We start from the raw sequence: 27096 nt of genomic DNA on the forward strand, positions 1-27096 counted from the left end.
GTTTCTCTCATTTTGCTTATCTTTATTCCATATACTCTCTCCTTAGGAGTTCCACTTTCCATTTTTATTCCCCTGATCAGGAGCTGTGAACCTAAATCTAATGAACTTCCAAATACACACCCAAATATGAACACTTATTCTAACTAAATAAAAGCTAGAAATATCAATAACTGAAGAAAATCTAGAATAATTCCTGACTCGGGGTAGGTAGCTGGTCATGTACCAGTTACTGAGACTGAATAGATATTAAAAAAAGAAAGAACTCAGGAGAGTTGTTGAATGAAACCCAGGAGGTACAACTGAAGACGCACAGGCTTTCATGTTAAAGTGTTTCAGATTTAATCAGTTGAGTCTAGTCCAAAATTATATTACTAGATCAGAAAAACAATACATAAAGCTGCCTGTCTTGTTTACATCTCACACTGGCATCCTAAAACCAGCACAACTTCCAATAGGTCAGAAATTATGGGAGTCTGTCTTCAAGGAATCATAATAGAGCATGTCTAGATCACATATTTCATCTTGTTCTTTTCTGTACATATAAAGTCTGCTGCAACCTTATGCAGAGGTGTGTGCATATATTTAATGCCAGGGGCAAACTAAGAAAATGGAGATTATATTTTCAAAAGCTTGTTAAACCATCAATAGGAAGAAGTTTATCCCAATTATGTGTCAAACTTATAAAATTAATCAACAATTTCATTACAATGATTTCAGATAAAACAATTGCAGTTTGACTGGATGACAGCAACAGACACATTTATAAGAATAAAATAGGATATAATGATTAAAAGGGCTCTTAGAATTCTTACTGCCTGCTCAATTATAAGCAGGCATATTAAAATCCTGTAAAAATCTTGCAAAATCATCTTCTAGATTTTAAAATGAGTTAAACCAATTTGTAGATATACTCAGAAATATTTGATGATGATGTGAATTCATTTTTAAAAATTCCGGAAGATTTTGAACAGTTCAAGCTCCAGTTCAAAAATATTTTTAAAATCCATTGATACATATCACCTGTAGTTTATTTTCAATCTAAAAGCAGAAGAAAACCTAAGGTAAAGTCCCTATGCCTGTTGAACGAACCTTTGGCATCATGATTCAGTTTTAATATTGACACAGAAAAGCCTATTATATCTGGGACAGTAGTAACCTCCAGGTTAACAGGCAAGAAAAGAGGGGGGGGGGTTTTCTGCTTTGTACTAAAAACATTCCTGGGGAATCAAAAGAATACTGACATAGAGAATATATTGCCCAGAATGATTTTTGCTTAATACACAAGGGGCAAAAAGAAAAGCCTGCCCATCTTGCTAGATAGCACAAACCATTTAAATAAATACTTGCGAATTCATGACCAAAAAGAAGACTGGAGACATGACACTTTTTAAAAGGGAGCAACTGAAAGCAGTAAGATATTCTCATGTACTATATAATTGCCAATCTTACTTCCAAATTGAGAGGCAGTGTCCAATTGCAAATATTTCAAAAGTTGTTCCTTTGTACATATTTATATTTATATATTGTGCTTATGAAGAGAGCCAATCTTTATAATAATACAGATTTAAATTCTAAAGTAATACAGAAAGGAGATCAACATCTCTCCACTTCTTCTAGATTTCCTCCAAAATGCATTTAGGATCCTAATTAATAAAGGAAGGAGAGGAGTCAGAAAAGGTTTTGAGATTTTGTTCACCTGAACAAAAGAAGTTTGCTTCTATAGGTAGTCCTCAACTTACAATCACAATTAGGACTGGAATTTCTGTTGTAAGTTGGTGCAGTCATAAAATGAATCGTGTGACTGGACCTATTTTACAATCATTTTTACCATGGTCATTAAGTGAAATATGTGGTCATTAAATGAATCACAGTTAAGTGGACCTGGTTCAATTTGACTTGGCTTGTTGGAAAATCGCAACCTTCATGTGACTGCAAGATGCTGCAACTGCATCCCACATGTAAGTCAACTGTCAAGCGCCTGAATTGTGATCACCTGCCTGAGGGGGGTATGCAACAGTTGTAACTTTGAGGAGAGTTTGCAAGTCACTTTTTCTGAGACTGTCATAACTCTGAACCACTTTTAAATGAATGGATGTAAATATAGGACTACCTATATGTTGTGTGAACTTTATGCAGCAAGATAAACAGATAAATAAAGGGAAGGAATACTACACTGTATTAATACAGTACAGTATTATGTTATTACTACAGTCTTCCCTGGAACCTCTACCGTAGTAAACATGAGCACATTTATCTTCCAAGATTAGATGATATGGGCATGTTCCAGGTACTATAGACACAGATTACAAGGGCATATTTATAACCGGACAAGTAGCTTTTCTTTTCTTGCAATATATCTGGATGAAAACTGTCCCCAATAACTGCACAGCAAAGAAATGAGACACCTCTTGAAAATGTACCTTCAGCTTCCTTTTCTCTGTCCCACAAAAAAGATAAATCTAAATGTACATGAGCCCTTCCATTAGTCTTACCTGTATAGGTTTGGGCAAAAACAGTGCAAAGCTTCCAAACAGAAATACCAGTAATGCTGACCTCTGACATAATTTAATGAATATTCAAACTGGATTCAAATACCCCACAATTTGGGGTCCCTGCCAGTGAGATGAAAGAATGCTAATTTCCCCAGGCAATCTTGTTGCAACCTGGGCCCAATTGGTGGTCTTTCCAAGCCAAACAGGAATGGGAATCCTTGTAGTCCTTATTGCCTTAATCTGGGATAAATCGAGGATTTCCTAGGATTCTCTTGCCTGAGGAATGCACAGCGCTGAATGGCTCAAAACCTTTTCCTATTACATAGGCACAAACTATAACAATTAAAACATATGAGTAAATAAGTCTCTGAATATAAAATAGGGACAAAAGCTTCAAAGGTTCAAGAAGTTGGGAATAAAGAGAGTTAATCAATTTCACTCTCCATTCTTCAGCTCATTTAGCTCTGTTCTCAGAGAGGTGATGCTTAAAAAAAAAGAAGCGTGCTCATGACAAAAAACAGGGTTATAAATATAAAAGGGAATTCATTGTCAAGCACCAGTAACATCACCAGCTTTGTGCAGGCAGGATGAGCTCAGAATTTCCCCCAGAAATAGACATTTAATCCAGGAAAAAAGGAGAAAGTCATTTTTAGCACTGTGACTGTCTGGGCTACTCCTTGGATGGTAATGGAAAGTTATCCTTCTGCCAAAGAAGAGTTTGTATTGAATGAAGAAACTCACAGCTAACGGCGAAGACATCGAAGCTGGTATGAACCAAATGCCTCACAAACTCAAAGATGTGCTCCTGAATGATAGCCTTGGAGTTTACCAGTAAAGCCAAATCCATACCTTCAAGGTGCTACAGAGAGTCAGATAAGCTTATTTCATTTCTTTTTTTAAAAAAAGTGGGATATGAAGACTGTCTGTTTGGCTTCTGCTGTGCTGGAGTGCTAGAATCCATTGTGGGGTGTCACTGCAATCCTGCTGCAAGCTATTACTCCATAATGGCCCGGTACAGTGCAGGCTCGATGTAATCCTCACGATAACGTGAGTTGATCACCCTCTGTCTTTTTCTCTCTTGTTTGACTTCTTTCTCTGTGAAGATCTCTGTAAAGCGCATGTCAGAGGCAACAGACTGCAAATCAAGTAAAGACAAGAAATGTTAAAAGGACAATGGAGAAAACTGGACTATAAGTGATAATGATTCTTCACAATTTTCCTTTTGCATAATAAAAATCATATTATTTTACCGGAAAACAACAGAGAATAGATTTTGGGAATCTAACAATCCAGTTTAGAGTAAACTATTTACTGTAGATTCACCTCAACTCTTGAGACTCCAAGTGGTTGTTTACCTTTAATCTACAAATTTGCAGAATTCAATAATGGGCTCAACAAACAATATTCTGAAAATCTATTTTTTCTTTCCTTTGAAATGGCCTTTGGAACCTTTAGCTTAATAATTTTATTATATCCTTGAAGCATCTGGAAGTGTCCCAGTGACAGAAGAAATGTTCCCGATGTGGGAACTGATGCTTTCTTGTGTGAGAAGAATTTCACGTTATCAAAATCTATCGCTGTTTGACTTACCAGCCTTGACTTGACTCTTTTAGGAAGTTCTTCATCAAGTGTATAGACATCATCCCTTTTTGCCATCAGTTGGGATCCGTCTTCAAACTCCACCTAGAATCAGAACAATCAGGTAGCTGTCAGATGAACATACTGTATTTTTCGGAGTATAAGACGCACATTTTCCACTCAAAAAAGAGGCTGAAAATCTGGGTGCTTCTTATACACTGAATACAGCATTTTTGGCCTCCTGAAGAACCACCCCTTTCACCAAAATGGCTGTGCAGAGCCTGTAGAAGGCATTCAGAGAGCTCCTGGGGGCTTAGGAAGGCAGAAATTAGTGAAAAATGGGCTGTTTTTTGCTCAATTCTTGCCCCCCCCCCAGCAACCCAGGAGTACTGTATAAGCCTCCTAAAGGCTATGCATGCAATTTTTTGACAAAAAAGGGCCTGTTTTTGCAAAAAAAAACAGGTCATTTTTTGCTCATTTTTGGAAGTCCCAACCCCCCAGGAGCACTCTGCAAGCCTCCTAAAGGCTATTCATGCCTTTTGGGGGGGGGGACAGACCCGTTTTTGCAAAAAATAGGCCATTTTGGGGACGTTTGCAGAGTGCAAAATTTTTTTTTTTTTTAAATTTGCCTCTTCAAAACCTTGGTGCATCTTATACTCCAAAAAATACCGTAAGCATCAATTACTATTTCTGTATCATGCAATTCAATACAGAATGTTTTTATGGAGCAGGATCCCAGCCAACTGGCATACAATTTCATGTACTCATCATGAAGGAGTTGGCAGACCAGCTGCTAATAACAAAAGAGAATATCTAGAAACTAGTTTACAGTATATAGCCACAATTACAATGCATGAGAATTAACACCTCTTCACACAAAGGTTCATATATCAATCAATGTATATTTTGGAAAGTCCATTACATGTTATCTTGCTCATGGCAGGCCAGAATACAACCTTCAGAGATTTCAGAACTTCCAAATTAGCAATAGCAGAGAATTAAAAAAGAGAAAAAATGAGAAGATCGGTCCCATTCCTCTCACTCACCTGGTACATCTGGATGACATGAGAAGCCACAAAAGTAGCTCCATAAATCTGTCCATCAGTCCATCTGACTTGAACAACTTCTCCTGGAGGTGGAGGACCAAGCTGGAGGCAATCTCGACTCTGTCCACGTTGGAGAAAGTTTGAGAAATATAATCATCTACTAAATAGCAAACAGAAGTAACATTGCCTAAAATAATGGACCCTGGAGAAGCTTGACAATTGAGCTGATACATGCCAATTAGGAGAGTAGGAAAGTGTCTAAGTACAACACTGTTAACATCAGGAGGTAGTTGCAATATGCTTAATCTTATAATCAGAATATTCCAGCCATGAACAGATTACAAGATGTACAAAACTAACCTTGTTCTACAACTACTCATTTGTTATACAGATATCTATATGAACATAAAACAAGTAAAAATCTGATAATAGAATAGAATCTTCGTCTGGAATTATTTTTTTCTCTAGCAAAAGATTTTAAAAGGTACTAAGAGAGGGAAGGAGAAAGGAAGAGATTTCTAATTTAGGAGTCAAATAATCTAGGCTATATTTAGCTTTACATTAAGTAACTCAAAAGTATTGTCCGGATGCTTTAGAGAATTGACCCACTTCAGTAATTTGAGACTTTATGTTTCTTAGGGCTGTATATTTTCTGATGCAATATTTTTTTTACTGCAAAGCATACCACAATATCTTCTGGATATAGATTATCACTGAAGGAGCCATCATCAAAGTTGACCTCATAAAATGTTTCCTTTGTCAGATTGACCACTTCACATTGATAGAAACGTCCATTCTTGTGCTTGCTTATCACAGGCTGTCCCACAGCAAGATCCTGTAGACCGGCTTTAGCTCGCTGAAGGAATAAAGTAGTTATAATCAATGTTATATTCAAAAGATAAAACTCAATGGTTTAACTACATGAAATACTTTGAAGGTTGTGGAAATTTGCACAAAATACAAGGGTTTCCTATGCATTATCTGGAAAGCACAGAAAGCTTATTTTTACATCTCTTTGGAAAAGCTTTTTAATTTAAGATTTTTATTATGTCTTTATATTTTTATTGCTGATGCAAACTATTTATACCATCAACTTTTAATGAAGGTATAAATAGAAGGTTCAGTAATATTAACAATAGCAACAAAACTAGCAGTTGCTTTGAGTAGATAAACATTTTAAAATGAAGGACAAAGCAAGCATTTCCATAATATGATGTGTATGTGTGGGCCTCCTTGAACACTTTTATTACTGTCTTTCCAAACTGATTAAGATGTTCAAAAGTAATGTGTCAGCCTAATGTTAAGTTAGGCTGAACCAAATGTTAAGTCTCTATAACTTACCTCTGCTTGAGATGGAATTTTATGTCGAAAGCAGGTAATGAAGACCACAAACGGCCAGTCATCTGGCTGCATCATGACTCCAGCTGCTTGAGCGCAGCTGACGTGGAAAGATGTAGGACAGCGGCCATGAGAGCACTGCACGCAACAACCAGCTATTCTCTTTCGCCTCTTCTTGCAGAAGACACATTTCTGTGAAGAGACAAATTCAGCACTTCAATCAAGGTGAAGTTCCAAAGATACCAGATGCTTAGACACCAAAAACACACACATGAGCCTATCAAATTCAGATGTAGATTTGTTATCAGGTATTGAAATCACGAACTACAGTGTGAGTTTTTATTTTCAGACAAACCTGCATTCCATGTGTATTTCAATGGCATTTGCAATCTGCTTTAATGGCCAGGCATTTTCTTTAAAATTAATACTACTGTACAATCTTATGAAGAAGAAATACATGATTTAATTATCATACAAATATACTATATATGTATATCTATATCTATATATATATATATTTCCCTGTAGATTTTTGTAGGGATTGTCTTGTCTCTGTTTATATGCTAAAATATATGACTATTGATGAAAAGTCTCTGTATGCTTCTTTTTGTACATACATGCGGTTACACAGAAGGCAGAGAAGGGGAGAATCGTGGGCCAATCCTGGGGAAGGAAGAGCCACCACTGCTGACAAGACCCCACCCTCTGGGGATAAAAGGCAGGGGGCGGAGATGAATAGGTGCTGGGGCTGCCGCCATTCTTAATAAAGGAATCTTTGGAGTTCACGTCAGAGGGTTGTCATGTTTGGGGAGCTGGGTCAGAACAATAGTATATTACAGCAAACATTGGGTAAAATCAAGGCCCTGAATGTTTTTGCATTTTCATCTTCCTTTATATACACTTTGGATACACTTTGTCCTATCCCTTGTGTTATTTAACATCTATATGAAAGAAGTTACTTAGGGTGAAGTCTCACTCTATGACTATTTTTCCCATGCATAATAGAATCATGCATTGTGATAACACTGGCCTTTTGTGCAGACAGCACACATGTAAACTATGTGCCCTTCATTATTAATTTACAACTCAATTCTACAAATAATTGCTACGTTACACTCTTTATTATACTGCATACGACAACTTTCCGGAATCTGTCACCTTCCAAAAATGCTGGGCTCCAACTTCCATAATTTTTGGCTACCGTGATCTTTGCTCCTGCTCCCGGGCCAGTCTTAAAATAATAGTAGTTTTGTTCAATATTTTTGAATGGGAACAAGTTGATAAACACTATGTACAATCATCCAAAGTTCCACCGCTTGCATTATCACAAATTAAGTGTTCTGACAAGATTTTTTTCCTACGTTTTCAGGGTTCTGATTTAAGATTCTCATAAAAGCATAGAATAAGCATGTATTAACCAATTCAAACTACTGTTTATTTTCTTACCAGTCGGAAGCGTTGCAGTGGGATTTTGCTGACATCAACTGGACTACGCTGAGCAATATTTATAAATTTTGCCTCCAGAACTGCTACAGCACACATAACATGAACCCACCTGAGAAAAATCAGAGGTTTACTTAAGTATTTAGTAAATGTTTGTTTAAAATTGGCTGCAGGATATGAATAATCAAAAGTTAAAAAAAACACCATATATGTATGCCCATAGTGTAAAAATAGTAATCTTAGGAACAATATGATCTTCTCCACTGTCAAGAGAGCTGCATAATGTATTTGACAAAAGTGCTTTGCAAAAACATTCAGTACAATAACAGCCACATACTCTGGAAGGCTCACCGCTGCTTCCAAGGTTCTCTCTACTGTATGCATGAAGAGATAACAGACTATTGGCAATGTGGCTGTCTTTATGTATGCACTGACAACCTTTGCAGCAGTTTATGAAAACTTCATAGAATGTGGTTGCTTTAAGTATCTGAGAAGGGGATTTTTACTTGCAACAATAGGTTTTGCAAAACACGAATGAATGATGAATACAGTACTTTGCACAACCATACCTTCAACTAGCATTACATCAGACCAGGGAAACATCACTAATTTATTGCTTAACACAGTTAATGTCTATTAGTCCAAGGGTCTTCCATACTTAATTATCACAAAAACTCACTTGTTATCATTGGCTTTTTGAAGTGCACCTCCCCGAAGTGAGCATAAGCAGCAATCCTAACGGACAAAAGAAACTCACATTAATTTTTGTTTATTTATTTATATCCTGCTTTTATTATTTTTACGTATTTTTACTCAAGGCAGCAGACATATTCAACACACTTCCTTCTCTTATTTTCCCAACAAGAACTACCCTGTGAGGTGAGTTGGGCTGAGGGAAAGTGACTGGCCCAAAGTGATCCAAATGGCTTTCATGGCTAAAATGGGATTAGAATTCTTGGTCTCCTCTTTCTAGCTTGGTGCCTTAATCACTAGACCAAGCTGGCTTTCATGTTGTTGAAATCACACCAATTAGCACTGTACTATTATAGCACTTCATTTTATACAATTTTTCTGAAATACATATTCTGCAATGAGAACCACACAAATTAAATAATTATTTTGGGCATTAATTGTTTTGGTCTTATAGAAGATCTCACAGAAGAAACTAAGCTAGTTCTATAGGAAACGAAAGGCTAGTGCTAGGTAGAATGCATTTTATTAAGTCCTGTTAGGGACACACATGGCAGAAAATTATCCACACCTATGCTTAGGTGTGATGCTTAGGTAATTGTTGAAAAGCCTGTTCTATCCTATCTGGCAAGGTGATACTTCACCGACAAGCATGACATTTTTGCACAACAATAGATCTGCAACGTAAGAGCCAAATAAACCTGGAAAACATAATCTCCTAGCAGTATTCCATTCCCTAAACGAAGTTTCTAAAACAATGATAAACATTTAAAAAAATTTAAAAGTAATCTCAATATCTGTGTTTGATTCAGAAGAGATTCAGGGAACCTGCCTCTAGTAGGGATTGCTAATTAAGCCAGCTTGAAGAGGATGTTTTGGTACTCAGGACTAGATTCTGGAATACTGATGAATACATTTAATAATGGATGGTACTGAATCAACCAAGCTATTCATTTAAAATATTCCATGAAGTAAAGTCTTATCAGAAACTAATCTTATTTACATTTTAATGAATCTTTTTTTATACAAATAAATCTATTTCAATAACTATCTCACAACTACAAACTTTCTAATGCCACCAAACTAAGGCTCATTCATGAACAGAAAATAATTTTGGCAGACCTCTTCTAAAGCATTGGCTTTGCATCGAGAGCATTTCCAGTCTTCAGTTGCCTTCTCAGGGGCTACTCCATAACAACCTACATTAAAAAAGAAGAAGGTTTGTAGGCTAAGCAATAAAAATCAGCAATGTTTCATATTCCTTATTTTAACAAATATTAATAATGAATTTATATCCACAAAATAAGTTTGACCAATCTTGGAAGACCTACTTGAAACACATTAACAAAAAATCCATAATCTGATCTCTCATTTAAAACGACCGTTGACTTACCTGAATGGTCCTTCTATGTGTGCTGCGAGGGGAATCCAAGCATGGGTTAACTTTGTCCATTAGCCTAGAGACTGAGTTATGTAAATGTTGACCACGCCTCCTCTGACTGGATGGGTCAGTTTTGTACTAAGTCAGCCGGTTAAGGTGTGTAGCAATGTCAATGATGGCCATAGCCAAACAAGCTTAAGGTCACATCCAGAGTATAGTCAAGTCAGTAATCAGGTAAGGAAAGTCATCGAGTCAGAGACTTAAGATAGCCCTGGCCAGCTGAAGCTGCGGGTGGGTTTGGATTCCCCTCGCAGCACACATAGAAGGACCGTTCAGGTAAGTCAACGGTCGTTCTCCTGTGTGCTGCTTGGGGAATCCAAGCATGGGACATGCCAAAGCAATTAAGAGTCAGGGCGAGAGCTAGGCTGGCCAGGATCCCCAGTAGAGGGATCTACTGGCCTGGCAGCGAACTGCCACCTCTCCCTTTAACCTGTAACAATGCTTCAAAAAGGCTTCCAGTAACTTGTTGAATCCAAGAATGAAGTAGAATTTTGTCAATTAGTCTGGAGAAAATTGGTATACGTCTCTTCTGGCTGGACTGAGTTAAAAAACTGACCCATCCAGTCAGAGGAGGCGTGGTCAACATTTACATAACTCAGTCTGTAGGCTAATGGACAAAGTTAACCCATGCTTGGATTCCCCAAGCAGCACACAGGAGAAATATAAATTTCAAACCTATGTTTCTTTACTATTTACTGAAGCCATAAAATGGTCATGATGGGTCAAATCTATTTCTGGGCCTTGTCAATTCAATGAATTTTGAATGAACTCCAGACATTAACTATCACAGCGCCTTATGAGGTTTTATTTTTTTAAATTCCTTTAAAGTATTAGTGATATCCAAAGCATTAGGAAAGGAACACATCCAACCTGCTTAGTAACTGGGATTTTTCCGTCTGAATTCTTATATTGTGGGCTAGTTTTCCAGAGACAGTATCTTAATCTTCACATAGCATGAAAAGTACAGTGGTACCTTGATATTCAATTTCTTTAAATTCATCGAATTTGGTACTCAACAAAATGTTCTCCCAATACTCATCATTTGTATTCAACACACAAGATAGAACTTGTTTGTGTCGCCTTGTAACTCACTACATTATTCCTTATGGGAAAAATTTGGTACTCTATGGTGATGGAGAAGACTCCTGCAAGTCCCTTGGACTGTAAGGCGATCAAACCGGTCAGTTCTAGAGATCAACGCTGAGTGCTCTTTAGAAGGCCAGATCCTGAAGATGAACTCAAATACTTTGGCCACCTAATGAGAAGGAAGAACACACTGGAGAAGAGCCTAATGCTGGGAAAGATTGAGGGCAAAAGAAGAAGGGGACGACAAAGAATGAGGTGGCTGGATGGAATCACCGAAGCGGTAGGTGTGAGCTTAAATGGACTCTGGAGGATGGTAGAGGACAGGAAGGCCTGGAGGAACATTGTCCTTGGGGTCACGATGGGTCAGACACGACTTTGCAACTAACAACAACATGCCTCCCGAAATCAATTAATGTTGAGTACCGAGGCACCACTGTATCTGGAAGGATATATTTTGTGTTTATTACACTTAATTGTAGTCTTCACCCATGGTATTTTCAGATCATTTTGTTCATATGAATCTGGTGGGCATTAAAGTGCAATTCCTTGTCTTTTTTCTGTGCTCTTACAGGTAAAAATAAGCAGGAATAAGCTGCTCATATTTACATTGCTTCTTTATAAACTATGGGAAAATGGAGGGGTAAATAATAATATTTTATTTTGGGTATCAATGGACAATCAGACCTAAGTTACACAGTACTCACTGGCATGGACCCGGACCTGACAGTGCTTGCATGTGATCAGAATACTGGTGCCATCTTCCTCCAGATATGGGGTAGAGAGGCTGACATCTGTACTACAACCAGTGGTAGTAAAACACATCTCAGGGATGAGGGGCTTAGTTCTGATCTTTCCATTAGCAGCATTTGGAATTGCCTGTAAGCTCTGACTTCCACAATCTGCCTGCCAATGAGAAATTACACATTTTAGAAAAGAACAACACTGATTAAATAAAAATAAATATATGATCAGAAAAGCATTCCATTTTGTTTGCATACTGAAACAATTGAAATAAATATAATTTCACTATGTTATGCTTTAGGTACAATGATTCCAAAGTAAGTTTTATATTTTTCTTTCCAAAGAGATAAATATTTCCGCCAAACAAATAATCAACAGATCCTTGTTCCATGTCAGAATAAAGGAAAATATATTGACAAAATTGATGTAAAATAGTCCAAATCTTCGAAGATAAATTACATACTATGTTTATCTCAGGCACATTTCTGTAAATATGACTCCAGCTCTAAGATTTTATTTTTAAATTTTTAAATATGTTATTCCTAAAATAACAATTCATCAAAAATATTTTGGGTTTGTTTTAATACTTCTTTGTTCTACTAAAGAACCAAAAAAAAATATAAATAGCTTAAATGTTTTAAACAAGGGGTTAAAATACCACACTAAACAGTTTCTGTGTTGCGTTATTTAGTGAGAAAAAATGGAACAGTAAATCTTTTTGAAAAATTATTCACACCTTAACCACCATGCCATACAAACTCTCAAAAGACCTTTCCCATCATGAGATGAATGTGAAAACCACTATGGCATACAGGATCCATTATTACCAGGCAGCTTCCCATATATATATTAACCAGGCTTAATCTTGCTTAGCTTCCGTAATCAGGCACTAGAATATGTATGACTTATTTTTTAAGAAAGCATGCATTTGTTAGGGTAATATGAAAGATGCTGTAGAAAATCAGTCCTACTTACCATGGAAACATTGGAAGCAGGATCATTCTAACAATAATCAGTCTTAAAACTGAAATCACATTATTGTTGTATAAGTGCTTTCAATACTTATACAAACACAAATCCCATTCTATTGATACTTCAGTACTATACAGGCCAGGAAAAAGAATAATCTGCTTACCTGGTAGGTTTGGAAGAGCATGCACACTGCACAATAGGGAGCCTGCTGAGCCATGGCAATATTATACTCCTTTTCCGCTTCAAAGTTTGGAGGACGATTCTGCCACAGTTGGCTGAGAGGCTTGGCCCATGCTTCCATCTCTTCAGTTTCTTCTTCAGGTGTCAATTGCTCTGACATTTCTGCAATAAGAATCACACCATCAAGCAAAATTTAGATAAATCATTTCCCCTTTTCTGAATGCTGTCAAAAGAATAACAGATTTAAACTATTGGAAAGGTAATAATGTTACACTTTTCAGCTATGCCTGCCAATGCTCTCTATGTGTCTATTAGCAACTTTTAAAAATGCTGCCTTTTACAGTACACAAATATTCAGCTTCACACATGGCTGCTAAGCCCATACAATTTGTGAGACTATTAATTTGGAAATAATATACAACCTCACAATTATAAAATTATGTTTGAAATATGTAATCTCTTTCTTTTGCCTTAGAGATCAAAGTGCTCTATAGGATTCTAACTTGGTAGCTGAAAATTCAGCATCAAAGTATATCAAGTTCAAACTGCCAAGGATAAAGCCTTCAAAAATTGTGAATCAGACTGTGATTAATGTATTGATGTATATGTTGTACAAGAGATTGCTTTAAAGATGTAAAGGATGAGTTTCGACCATCCAAAGATGCTTATTGCTACAGGCAGTCCTTGACTTACAACCATTCATTTAGTGACCATTGAAAGCTACAACAGCACTGAAAAAAGGGACGTGACCAGTTTTCATACTTACAACCATTGCAGCATTCCCCATAGTCACATGATCAAAATTCAATTGCTTAGCAAGGGCATGTATTTATGATGGTTGCTGTGTCACAGAGTTATGTGATCATCATTTGCACCTTCTGACAATTAAAGTCTGATTCACTTAACAACTGTGTTACTAACTTAATACCTGCAGTGATTTACTTAACAGCTATGGCAAGAGAGGTCATAAAATGGGGCAAAACTTACAATTGTGTTTCTTAGCAACAGAAGTTTTCAGCGGTAAGTCAAGGACTAGCTGTAATTCAGTATCACTATTGGGCAAACACCTCTATTACAAAAAAAGAGGAAGAAATTTAAACTTACCATCATCACTAAGGCCGTCTTTAACCAAGAGTGGGTGATGACGTGGGAGTTTGGTCAACGGCTGACGACGGCCTTTTGATTGCTTACGATCCTTTACAGATCTGATGTAATCCTTTGCCATCTGCAGAAATCAAGACAGGATCAAAAAGACAGTTTGGTCTAGTGGTTAAGGCAACAGGAGACCATGAGTTCAAGTCCCACCTTAGCCATGAAAGCCAGCGAGATGTTGTTGTGCTAGTCAATCTTTCTCAGCCCAACTCACCGCACTGGGTTGCTGTTGTGTGATAAATAGGAGGAGGATGGTATGCTAGGTATGTTTGCTGCCTTGAGTTATTTTTTTATTTGTAAAAATAATAAAAACAGGATACAAATAAATATATAAATAAAAACAGTACCCACAACTTTATAGTAGTACTGTATAGTACTACTGGATGAATTCAAAAACTGAAAAATTACTTGTACTTTCTGCACTGCTTAAACTCAGGGTATGCAAGACGTGTATAATGGATAAAATAATGTATTTCAGAATGCAGAACTACATCGACAATAGATTATACTTGGCATCTAATGCAGCAAATACAGTCCTAGAAATATTCTTTGCAAATTGCACATCAGCTGATAAGGTTGTCAGAAAGTGAAAATCAGATAGAAGATTAGAAATTACAATATTCTATGATAATATACAAGATATATTGTAAGTATACCCTCTGATGTAATCTTACTTTTGCAAGCTCCTGTCCATCGACACAAGCTGTGGAACTGGTTTTCTTCCTGGAAGGGTGTTCAATGTCCATGACATTCACCTCTTCCTTAGCATAACTATGGACTGTGAGCACCTCAGTTTGCTCAACCAACTGCCTGGAAAGATCAGGGGGTTCAGAATCTGAAGAGCCAGAACAAAAAGATGAGCTAGACTGAAAGCTGGAGACTGGGCTTGGTTTCATGGTAGACTGGGTCAAAACTGAAGACACAGAATGTGAAATGGAAAGATCTAGAACAGCTGCTTCTGGTTCCTCTTCTTCCTCCTCCTCTTCCTCCTCCTCTTCCTCTTCATCTAGCTTAACATTTTTCAGTTCTTCAAATTTTACTTCAGAGGAATCTGCATACTCTGCATCAAAAACAATATTTGAAAAACTATTTCGTAACTGTCACCAAATAAAATGCTCTATTTTATTAAAGCCTAACAATTGATTTGAAATTAGGGCTTCAAGATGTGAAATATTAAATGACCCAGTCTAGCTAGAAGTTTAATGTATTTTTTAAAAAAATACTCCTGTAATTTGAATTTCCTCTACAACTTCATTAACACATAACACAATGTCATACCTTTAATTTCTCACTAACCAGGCATTTACTCCATTTCTAGAATTTTTGTTAACTTATTTGCTCCAATCCTGCTCTTTGGTGTTGTATTCCTTTTCTGAGACACATTTCCAAATCTTTTCAAGTTTAAAAAAAATACAAATTAAAATATTCTAATGATTTCATATTTTATTTCATAACTGAAAGCCTTGTGGCTTCCATAACAGTCCTTGAGCAATTTTTGGATAAATGTCTCCAATAATGGAAGCTACTTCTCAATTTTTGAATTTCTTCTGTTTCACTGACACAATTCTGTTAATTTCTTATTTTATGTTGCTAAAGTCAAAAGAATATAACTAAGAAATTCATCTGAGATCTTCGCAGATGCCCCATTTTTTTGAGCATATCATTCATATTCCTAACAAGGCATTATATAAGTTTTCAACCTGATGCTATGCTTCCAATGATTTTATGTCTGTTGAAAGCAGAAGTTGGTTTCATGCATGACACTAAAGCTCACATAGATTAGCAACATTCAGACAACAAACTAGGCCAAAACGAAACAAATTTCATAATGGCTAGGCCATAATAAAGTTCCAATGAGACAGGCCACCATGAACAGTAGCATCCATGAAGTTACCTGGCGGTGCAAGGGCTTCATCCCTTTGCTGTACAGGCTCTCTAGCAGGTCCAACTGGAGGGGCTGCTTCCTCCATCTCAAACTGTATTGGGACCACCTCCTCCTTGGGAAAGGACTCGCTTTGGCTCACCTCATGAGGAACTTCTAAGCAGACTCGGTGACGCTTGCTTCCAATGCGATGCTTTGGGACACTGCAAAAAGAAATCACATGTCATCTTTTAAATCAGAAGCTTCCAACCTGCAGCCTATGGGCCGCATACAACCCTAGACAGCTAGCAAAGCAGCCCTACAAGATTGTAAATTCGGTGCAGCCCAGTCAAGCCAAAAGGTTGGACACTCATGTTTTAAACAGAACACAACACAACACAACTTTAATATCAGATTGCTCTCTCTGAAATATCAATTGGTTTTATGACTTTTCTGAAGTACCTGAGAAAGCACTAAAAAGAGATACATTTACCACAAGGAAGGAAAATAAAAAAAATGTTGGAAAAAATATTTTACATCAATTTGTCAAAACATGTCAGAATACACAAGCTTTCTATTCACATTAATATGTGAAAATGGTTTCTTATCAGTTGTAAGAAATCCCATTTAACCCAAGGATCCAAATAAAACATACTTGTTATTAGATAATAAATATTTTGAACACAATATATGTAATATAAAATTACAACAGGTCAGAAGACAGTTATAAGAGAATCTAAGAAGATATAATATTTAATTTAAGGCAAGTCAGAAAAACTATTTGAAGTCCTTTCTCCAATTCTTTAGTAACAGACTGGTTCCAACCATTAATTTAATTTCTGTTCATATTCCACAGCCTACAGACAACTAAAAACCACATATCCATTTTCTAAAACTTACTGAATGTGGTTATTAAACAAAACAAGGAGAAAGGAAGAAGAAACAAGTCCCAATATAATTTGCAGCCACTTAACATTGACAATCAAATAAGCTCCATAGATGTAGCTGATTAATAAGTGAGTTATTAATAAGTGAGTGACACTGGCTAAGTCATGATTTATGAAAAAAGCAAACATACTTTTTTTTCTCCATATCTTCATCTGCTTTACATTCTTCCTCTGTTTCAGTTTCTTCAGGGCACTGCTTCTCATTCTTAACTTTTTGAAGAAGTTCACCCTTAAAGAACTCAGATGCTTCTGGTGTAGGAAGAGTATGATCAATGGCTGTCACATCTTTCCCAGCTTTCCAGAGCTTGTAACGATCAGGCTGGTATTTCCTCACAAAGACATCCATGGAGATTTTGACCATGTCCTTGCGGCAGGAGCACTGCATGGAATAACAAAACAGCTTAGGCCACTTATGCTTTCATTTCAATTCAGTATTAACTTCACTCTGCAACTATTCCTCCTTATGAGAGCACCATACCATTTCCTAGTAAGAATGAATGGTGACCTCAAACATTGGAGGCTAAAAGTAAGTACCGTATATACTCGAGTATAGGCCGACCCGAATATAAGCCGAGGCACCTAATTTTACCACAAAAAACTGGAAAAGTTATTGACTCGAGTATAAGCCTAGGGTGGGAAATGCAGCAGCTACCGGTAATGATGTCCCGTGCAGCCGCGGGAGCGATGTCCTGCCTCCTATGACACACGGCACAGTGATTCCTATCATTGGATCACTGTACCAGAGGAGGTGGGACATCGCTATGTGGCTGCTTGCCATAACAAGGAGGAGGTGGGACATCGTTGCAGAGTGGCAGGAGGGGGAGGAAGGGGAATCGTAAGACAGCCCTGCATTACATTAGAACGTGAGGAGGGGGGATGGTGCGGTGCGCGCTGCGTGGCAAACTGACACAGAGGGAGGGGAAACTCACAGGGGCGCCGGGCCATTCACGAGCGTCACCCAGCGGCATGGCCCCACCCCTTTTTCTCCTCCATTTCGGGCAAATTTTTCACTGACTCGAGTATAAGCCGAGGCGGCTTTTTTCAGCCCAAAAAGTGGGCTGAAAAACTCGGCTTATACTTGAGTATATACGGTACCTAGAAAAAGGGAGAGGAGAACAAAACAGGTATTTAATATGTTTGATATCTATCTATCTATCTACCATCTATCTATCTATCTATCTATCTATCTATCTATCTATCTATCTATCTATCTATCTATCTATCTATCTATCTACACACACCCACATTGTGAGCTTTCTTTCTGACAAAGCATTTGTTGTTGAACTGAATACTTTGAAATATTATTAATAAATAAAACAACAGTGCATAGAGTGGTCTCTAGAAAACTGAGATTGCAACTACCGTATTTTCACGACTATAAGCCGCACTGAAAATCCTAAAATTTGATCCAAAACCGGCAGTGCGGCTTATAACCCGGTGCACTTTATATATGGAAAAAGATCGAAAATCTCTCCCTCCTGATTTTACGCTCAAACTTGAAACTCGCAAGCGAATGACCGCGAGCAGGCACGCACACGTCCCTTGGGTCTCTCCCTCCCTCCTTAGCCGGGAGGCACCAAACTGCGCCCAGCCATCCTCACTTCGTCCTGGTTAAGGGTGGGAGTGTCTGAGACGCCGCTGGGAGAATGTCCACTTCGGGTTGCCGGGACAGCAAATTTCAAGGAAAAACGCAGCTGCTGGAATCGGTGCACCACCGAAAGTTCTCTGGTCTGGCTGCACCCGAGCTGGTGAAGCGCCCTTGCGATCGGAGCAATCGCGCGGCTCACCTGCACTGGCTGTCTCCCTGGCGATAGGCGGGCGGTTGCGAGCACTCCATCAGCTTGGGTGCAGCCTGACCGGAGCCCTTTCTCTTCTCAGAAATGTCTTCTCAGTGGAGCTATAGCAGCCTGCATGCCCCTTTCAGGTACTTTGACCCCCCCCTGGGAGGGAGGGGGCCAGCCAGAGGGGCATAAAGGGAGCCGCAGCTTCTCTGTGAATGGAGGGGAAAGAGTTCGGCTTCTCTCTGCCATTTAAAGGCTGCAGCAGGGAGAATCCCAACTTTTTTCCTCTCCCTCCATTCAGAACGAAACTGCTCCAGCCTCCCCCACCCCCACGTTGCCCAGTAACCCTAACCTTCGCGCTCTTCTCCGCGTTGTCCTCGGGATTGCAATAGATGTCCAGAAGCGGTTTTTGGGGCTAATGGGGATTGGATTTCCAGCTCGATAGCCCCTGCCGCTTCTGGACATCTATTGCAGTTGTGAGGAGCCGAGGAGAGTGTGGAGAAGAGCGCGAAGGTTCTTGGCGCTCCGGGAAGCGGGAGAGGCGTGCGGTTTGGTTTATCCTCCCTGGATGTCGCAGTAGCAGCCCCAAACTCACCGATCTCAGTGTTTTTCGCATCGGGGTGTGCTGCAAGAGGGAATGAGTGAAGAGTGAAGACCTTTTCCAGCCAGCGCAAAGGACTCCCCCGGACTTTTTTTTGCTGAGCACAGGGCGACGGGCCCGCACCTCCACCACCAGCAATCCGGAAAGGTCTTCACTCACTCTCTCTTGCAGCATGCCCCGATGCAAAAAACACAGAGATCGGTGCGCTTGGGGCTGCTGCTGCGACGTCCAGGGAGGATAAACCAAGCCGTGCGCATCTCCCAGCTGCTTTCGCGGCTTCCTGGAGCGCCAAGAACTTTCGCGCTCTTCTCCGCTCCTCGCGACTGCAACAGATGTCCAGAAGCGTCGGGAAACGTGCGGCTTATAACCCGGTGCGCTTTATATATGGAAAAAGTTTGAAAAATTAACGTTAATTGATACTGCGGCTTACAATCCGGTGCGGCTTTTGGTCGTGAAAATACGGTATATATCTGAAACAGACATGAACCTGATGAGTTAACAGAAAAAACATTAGGGCGTCATTAAAAATAGGGTATAGGAAAGCTAACATATCTGAAAAATTTGACAACTAAACAAGTATTATCCTATTTCCATTTCATAAGCCTTACTGTTTAAATATCTAATGGGAAAAAAAGTATCTTGAGAATTGTGCAAATGGGCATACTTTATCTTTCACTAAATATTTATGGATGTCCACCGTGACATCTATATCAAAAACAGTAGTTCTACATAACTAATCAGAGAGTTCTACATTTCTCCATCTGAACTCCTTTTTCCTTAAACTGTCTTAGAGGCTTTATTTGTACGAATTAATACATTTTTATGGATGTCCAAAGTTAAAATGGCAAGATCTACTTCATAGCGCATGTTTAGCAGCAAAAAGTTTTTAAGAAATAGGATGCATTCCATCAACCCAAAAAATATGAAATTGATAAATGTTAATCTATAATTCTATTTGATAAACATTTAGGAATAAGCAACAATTCTTACTAAAATAGACTGCTTTCCATACTCAATCCAACGAAGTGTGGCAAAATTAGTAGATTCAGCGCAGTTGAAGCCATGATTAAAACCAGCATGATATCCATAAGGAAAAGTTATCATGAATTCACCTGCTTCCTGAGTCACCTGAAAGAGAAGCAATCAGTATGGATTTCTATAGTTTATATAAACTCTAAAATTTATTTGATAGTTATTTTATAATTTTCAGTACTACCAAACTGGAAAGAGCCCATATTTCTAGCTTTTTCTAAGAATTACTTGATGAAAATATATCCCAGCAGAGTAAAAAAATTGTATCCTTGGAATTTACAGATTATTTATAAATTATGTGAAAAAAGAATACACAGGGACTATTCTCAGTATGAAGAAGAATGACAAAATTCCCTTTTTAAAAAAAAAATAAATCTATTTCTCTATCCCACATTCTCACTTCTCATTGCTGTTTCAGAGTGCTCCCCATACTCAAGATTCTTTCTCTAAAGGTGTTTTGAGCATCTGTAAAAATAGGTGGGGTTGTTCTAACTGATACCACCCTACTGTGTGCACCTATTTAACAGATTTAACAGAATTGGAAGGTCATCTAGTCCAACCCCCTGCCCAAGCAGGAAACCTTACATCTACCTAGGATCAAACTCACAACCTCCTGATTGTGAAGTGAGAGCTCCACCTGTAGGCCACAGTTTGGGACCTTATTGAAAAGTTAAAGAGATGAAAACAAAATATAGAATGTTTTCCAATCTGGCCTTTTTATTTTCAGTTCCTGTAATCTTATAAGAATATCTGCCTTCCTAGTTTTCTGTAAAATGCCATCAATTTTTCCTTACTTTGTCAAATGGGATGCCATATTTCTTCAATATTGATGGTGAGATCAAGGTCATTTTGTGACGGAGAAAAGCTTCACAACTCTGAGCACTTCCAGGAAAGAACCCTATTTAAGGAACAGATATTCAGCAAGTATTGTTGAAAATGACTGCTTGTACAACATTCATTGGATGCAGAATTGAATATTTTGCTATGCCTTTTCCACAGTTGACAACGCATGAAAGATAGATAAAGTAACCACAAAACCTAGAGGGAACTTTCAGACAAAAGTTCTAAATGGAGAAAAGAGAAGTACACTTTTCTTATTCCCTCTTAACACATAATGAAGCATCAGAGACATTTTTAAAAAAGAAAGTCTTCATTATTATTTTTTCACATGTACAGAGAGCTTTAAGAAAGTTCTTACGTCCTGAATATAATTGTTGGATATAAAAGTTCAACAATTTTCCAAAATTGTTCCATAATTCCATAATTTTTCAAAATTATTGGTGTTATTTTACAAGTAGTCCTCGACTTATGACCACAATTGAGACCAGAATTTCAGTTGCTATGCAAGACAGCTGTTAAATGAGCTATGCCCAATTTTATGACTGTTTTGGCATGGTGGTTAAGTGAATCACACAATTATTAAGAGAATCTGGCTTTCCCCATTGAGTTTGCTTATCCGAAGACTCTTGGAAAAATTTCTAAGGGCAATCATGTAAAGCTGCAACTTTGTAAATATATTCTGGTGCCAAGTGGCCAAATTTTGATTATACGACCCCAGGTATGCCTTAACAATCGTTAAGAGCAAGAACTGGTCTTAAGTCTCTTTTTTTCAGTACCGTTGTAACTTCAGTTACTAAATGAATGGTTATAAATGCAGGACTACTTGTAGTAAAGTCAGATTAGGGTTACAATTAAGTTAAAAAAACAGCTGTCACTGCTCTTTAGAAACTATACAGACTGATTTAGAGGGAGGGGGATGTTTACCTTTAGCAAGACGTTCCAACCGCTTCCCATGCTCTGGAGGAATAGAGTACCTGGGATTGCAAATAAACAAATTACAAATATAATCATAAAAAATAAGTTGTTTTAAGCTTATGTTATATAACAATGCTGATATACAATAAGCAAGTTTAATCATTTTCCATCTTCACATCATTCCTATACTGAGGAAATCAGATTCTTGTTAAATATGATCAATTAAAAATGGATGCACATCTTGATACAGATACACACACACACACACACACACACACACACACACACACACACAAACACACACACACGATATCTCACCAGGACTTGGGTTCCCCAAAATGCAGATAATTTATACTGTACAGGTCCATGTCTTCCGTGTGCCAGGCAAAGGATGTTTTCCACATGCCAAAGTAGAGATAAGGTGTATTCACTCCCTCAATGGTAATACCACTTTCATTTTCTACTATATCCAGAATTGTATTCAGATGACCAATATTCCACTCTTCTATATGCTAAAAATAGATTAAACACATTTTTTTAAAAAAGCAAAACACTAGTAATGTATATTCCAATATCTGTATAAAACTGAGGGTATTCAAATAATTTTATTTTATGAATTTTGCCTCAGATACTCCATCCATATACACATTACATATACATATTTTAATTTTCAGAGGTCAACCTAGGAAATTCAATAACACTGATGCTGAAAACTTAGATGAATCTTGAATCAATGCAAAAAACAAGTTAACACCAATTAACAGAAAGGGACGCTATTAATTATGTCTCATTACTCCTCGTTTACCTTGTCATAGAGTGTGCCATTAACATCTGCCCCATAGATGGGAGCATTGAAAGTGAGATTCTTCCAGTACTTGCGTTCAAGATCTTCAAAATCTGTATACCGAGGAGTACAGTACCTAAGGGAGCACAGGTTCACTGTCTTAATATAAGTTGTCCATTCATCACTTTCTTTATTCACTAACAAATGTTTTGAATTATCGCCAATTTTAAATAACATATTATTGTAGAAAAGCATCCTGGCAATCAGAATTTAAGACAATAGTCATGTACAAACATCCTAGATGTTAGAGCCAGAGTCAACTTCTCTATCATTTAAAATTTGCAATAGAATTAACTAAGATTTCAACTAAATCATGCTCAAAGGCTGAAATTGTTCGCATATAAAGATGCTGTAACTTTTATCAATATCATTTTAAAATAATTCCATTCTCTTGGTTTTAGTAAAGGCAGACAGCAAAAATAAGTGTCAGGTTATCAATATCTTACAGAAATCCATTTAAAAAACTAGGTTTTGATCTAGAAGCTATCACACACATATGGAGCTTTTCGGAGATGACCCATTCAAATATTTGCTATTGAAATAGTGCAGTCCATTCATAAGAAATTTCTTTGGAGCTGTAAGCGTAAGATACAAAAACAAGTATTCTCAAGAAATTATATTCCAATTTGGAATACAGATACTGTATGCCAGATACTGACATGGACTTCGTTAAATTAAGATGCTTTTAGATTCAAACCATTATAAACTTATATTCCCTATACAAATACATATACATACATATATAATATTTCATGTTTAGATCATCTTTTCTTACTTGTCGCTATTTGCTATCCTCCTGAATTCTCGGACTGTCATAGCTTTCTTCTGGATGTTATACTGAGTGAAGAGGCCTGACTGGCCAGTAACTACTTGCTGAATGGGAGCAGGGATGACCACTTCATCAATATCATCATACCATTTGCGTGGTTTCCATTCCTTAGGAGGAACAATCTAGAAATTGTAATTTTATATGAATAATTAATTGGAAAACTCAACACAAGAATAGAACATTTAAAGACTATATAATGATATAATACTTCAAATAGACAGACTCTTCAGCTATACACAGAAACAGAATTATGCCTCAGCATCATATCGTAATAATCCACAAACAACACTGTTAATGCTCTTGACTAGAAGTTGGCATTTTATAAAATTAAGCACAGGGTAAATTAATATTCATAATCAAGAAATCTGTTTCAAATCATTATCATGTATTTGGCTCAGTGATTAGTTTAGAAGTATATATGCCAAAATGACTCCGGGTTTACTGAAAATCCAAAATTATCCAAAGGAAAATGCCTACTTAAATGGTACATAATCTTTTTATTGCAAACAATAAGTATGTGCAAATCCTTTGAAAGCAATGTCCTACAATGTGTTAATGTATTTTCTTATATCTTTGAAACAATAAAGCACCCAAGACAGGCTTTGGTTACTGGCTACACATATATATGCTTACTGAAAAAGATGCAGCTGCTTTATGGATTCAACAGAGATGCCTGGCATATGCTACCTTGTGTTGTGAAGCACAACTTTCAACAGATTAGCACAGACCTAATGAACAATTATTATTGCTGCAGTTTCCTTTTTAGAATTCTGCATATCCAAAGTAATAAATCAGTTTGTTTAGAAATTAATCCTCATAATACTGCCTACCATAAAAATAAAACTTTTAATGGGTCTTCCAGAAACATGTAGGCTTCATTTCAAATCCTATGTCAATCAATCAGTTAAAATAATGTGCGACAAAAGAAAAATCTAGAACTTCAGAATTTTCATTAAATGTTTGGTTTTTCCCAGCAAAAATGAGTACTATTTCCTCATTAATGAGATCTAATAAAATCTCACAATACAACTTGCTCATTTGTTATCAATCATATGTTACATTTTTCTGAATCAAATTTAATTATACTAAATATGAATGAATAAATTGCAACATTATCATCACTGTTCCCAGCCCTTCTTACCTTTGCCAATCCAGCTCTATGGGCTCCTTGAGACTCTATATAGGCAATATAACGGCTGAAATTTTTAAATTCTTCCACAGTTGGATGGAATGTCATTATTCTGGCACTTGGATTTAGGTTCTCCAATTCGGACCCCATGTTTTTTCTTCACAATCTTTCTTCTCATATGTGAACCAGGAGAACTAGTGCACTAATACAAATAATTATAAGGATTGCAAATTAATAAGTATAATGCAGAGTTACTGAGCACACAATAAAGAATGAGGAATAGCATCAAAATATGTCCACTTTCTTAATTAAAACTATATCAAACCCAACCCTTCTCAATTTTTATTGTGACTATTTTACACCTTTATACTCTTAAATACTAATTTCACACTCAGATTTGCAGAAGAATCCCGGTAAAGTACATGTAACAATTCTATTGTTTGCTTTTTTTTTTAAAAAAAAAGCTTCAATTTTAAATAACAGAAATAATTTGACACTAGTTACAGAATAAGTCTCAATAGCCATTGATAAATCAAAACCCACCAATGTGAACTTCTCTTGATAAAAAGTTCTGTATTACTATCACTTTCTGTTTCTTACTATTACTAACCAATTTCGTTGTATTTATTTTGTACAATGACAATAAAGGCTATACTACTTTTCCTCTTCTTGGAGGCTAGCTTCATATTAAAGAGAACAGCTTTGTTTTTCATAGAGAAAAGCAAGTTGCTACTCTGAAATCTATTTAACTGTCCTGTTAAATGACTATCACTGTCTTAGACTTATCCAGGTCCTGAATCTTCTCCCACAGCCAACTGAAGCCACAGGTATTTATTTCTCAAAAGAATGCTTCTCCAAAATGTCTATAATATTCTTGCCTTGCTTAGTAGGCCCTCAGGAAAAATGGAGAAAGGAAAGGTGACAGATAAAACGAAAATTAATGTATGTGGTGGGTTTGTTTATTGAAATAGAGGAGCTAAGGGGGAATGGAATTTAGAGTTACTTTTTAAATATGGAAACTCTTTTCAACGCTTAAAAAAAAAACTGGAAATAAGGGGGAAAATTATCAGGGTTTCCCCAAAATTCTTTGTAATCCTTTTCTTTCCATTTTTTAAAACTTTCAATTTATCTGATTCTAAATACCTCAAGTCATCTGCATGATGTTAAAAGCAGCTGCATTTGTTTACCTAGTGCTCTAAGAGCCCCAACATTTAAAGGTTCCCCCCCCCCAAAAAATCATTTTATTTCCCGAACCTTCTCTCTTCTGTACCGGCCCTCATTTAATTCCTTTCTTCCGTTTGTCGTTTTTCTTTGCCGCGCGCTAGTGCTGGACCAGAAAAAGGTGTTATCTAAGAACGGTCTTTGTGCTAAATGGAGAGGGGAGTCTGTTTCGTCTCAAAATTTCGAAACCGTTCCTCGAAGTTCTTCCGCCCATTGTGATCCTAGCCCTCTTTTATATACGGGTCGCCGGGAGCCACCTCCGGCGGGCAACAGCTGATCCTGGCATCTCTTTGCTCCCTTGTTGGCTGGGAGGAAGCGACCCAGATCGACCTCCTTCCGGAAGAGCCCAGAAGGCCCGGCGTTGACATAGCAACTTTCGAGCCCCCAATGTTTCACTGGATGGAAGGGCGCTGAAATACGAAAAGCATCCACCCCTCACGTCCATCCCTTCCCCGGTTTCAAGGAAATCCACCCACCCCTCGGTTCTCGGTTCTCCACAGCGCGATCCAGGTCGACCGAGGAGCCCCGCCCGGATGAGGCTTTCCTTCCTCCCTGTTCGTAACACCCCTGGACTTAACTCTTCCCCGCGGTCCCCCTTTGCCACATTTTCACTCACCGAAGGCCTCACAGGACCCACCTGCACTTCTGACAGGGCCCGAAGTAGAGTTCTATATTAGCTTGGGGCCAACCCCGTCTTGGGTCCCGCCCCCCCACGGTCACGTTCTTCACGTTTCTAGGCCACGATCCAATCCCCAAGAGTTTCCGCATCCGTTTTACCGTCTCATGGGTTAAGGGAAGTGCCAATCACGCCCCTTCCGTTCGTTTCGTAAGCGTCGCGACGGCGGATCGAATGAGGACTCCCGTAGCTGCGAAAGTAGTTCCGTAGCGATGCACGGATTGAGCGCGACGCGGTACGCCACTATGCGTTTTAAACGAT

General features: G+C 37.8%; 1 protein-coding gene across 2 annotated transcripts; it reads right to left on the reverse strand.

Moving 5' to 3' along the window:
• Positions 1-322: 322 nt before the first annotated feature.
• Positions 323-26883, reverse strand: KDM4A (lysine demethylase 4A). 2 transcript variants are annotated; one of them, XM_032218091.1, is made up of 22 exons: positions 26797-26883; positions 24951-25140; positions 23756-23931; positions 22942-23056; positions 22455-22648; positions 22146-22195; positions 21176-21279; positions 20340-20477; positions 17099-17346; positions 16054-16244; positions 14834-15219; positions 14112-14232; positions 12991-13169; positions 11819-12017; positions 9710-9786; positions 8577-8632; positions 7901-8009; positions 6458-6646; positions 5802-5972; positions 5117-5236; positions 4083-4175; positions 323-3627 (listed from the first exon to the last, which is right to left on the reverse strand). In XM_032218091.1, the coding sequence occupies exons 2-22, from the start codon at positions 25086-25088 to the stop codon at positions 3487-3489; spliced, it is 3195 nt and encodes a 1064-aa protein (XP_032073982.1). In that variant the 5' UTR covers positions 25089-25140; positions 26797-26883; the 3' UTR covers positions 323-3486. The 2 variants fall into 2 exon arrangements, with proteins under 2 accessions (XP_032073982.1, XP_032073981.1); XM_032218090.1 differs by having other exon boundaries at positions 26776-26877.
• Between the last annotated feature and the right edge of the window lie 213 nt (positions 26884-27096).

Source organism: Thamnophis elegans, chromosome 5, assembly GCF_009769535.1.
Source record: "Thamnophis elegans isolate rThaEle1 chromosome 5, rThaEle1.pri, whole genome shotgun sequence".
Classification (NCBI taxonomy): Eukaryota; Metazoa; Chordata; class Lepidosauria; order Squamata; family Colubridae; genus Thamnophis; species Thamnophis elegans.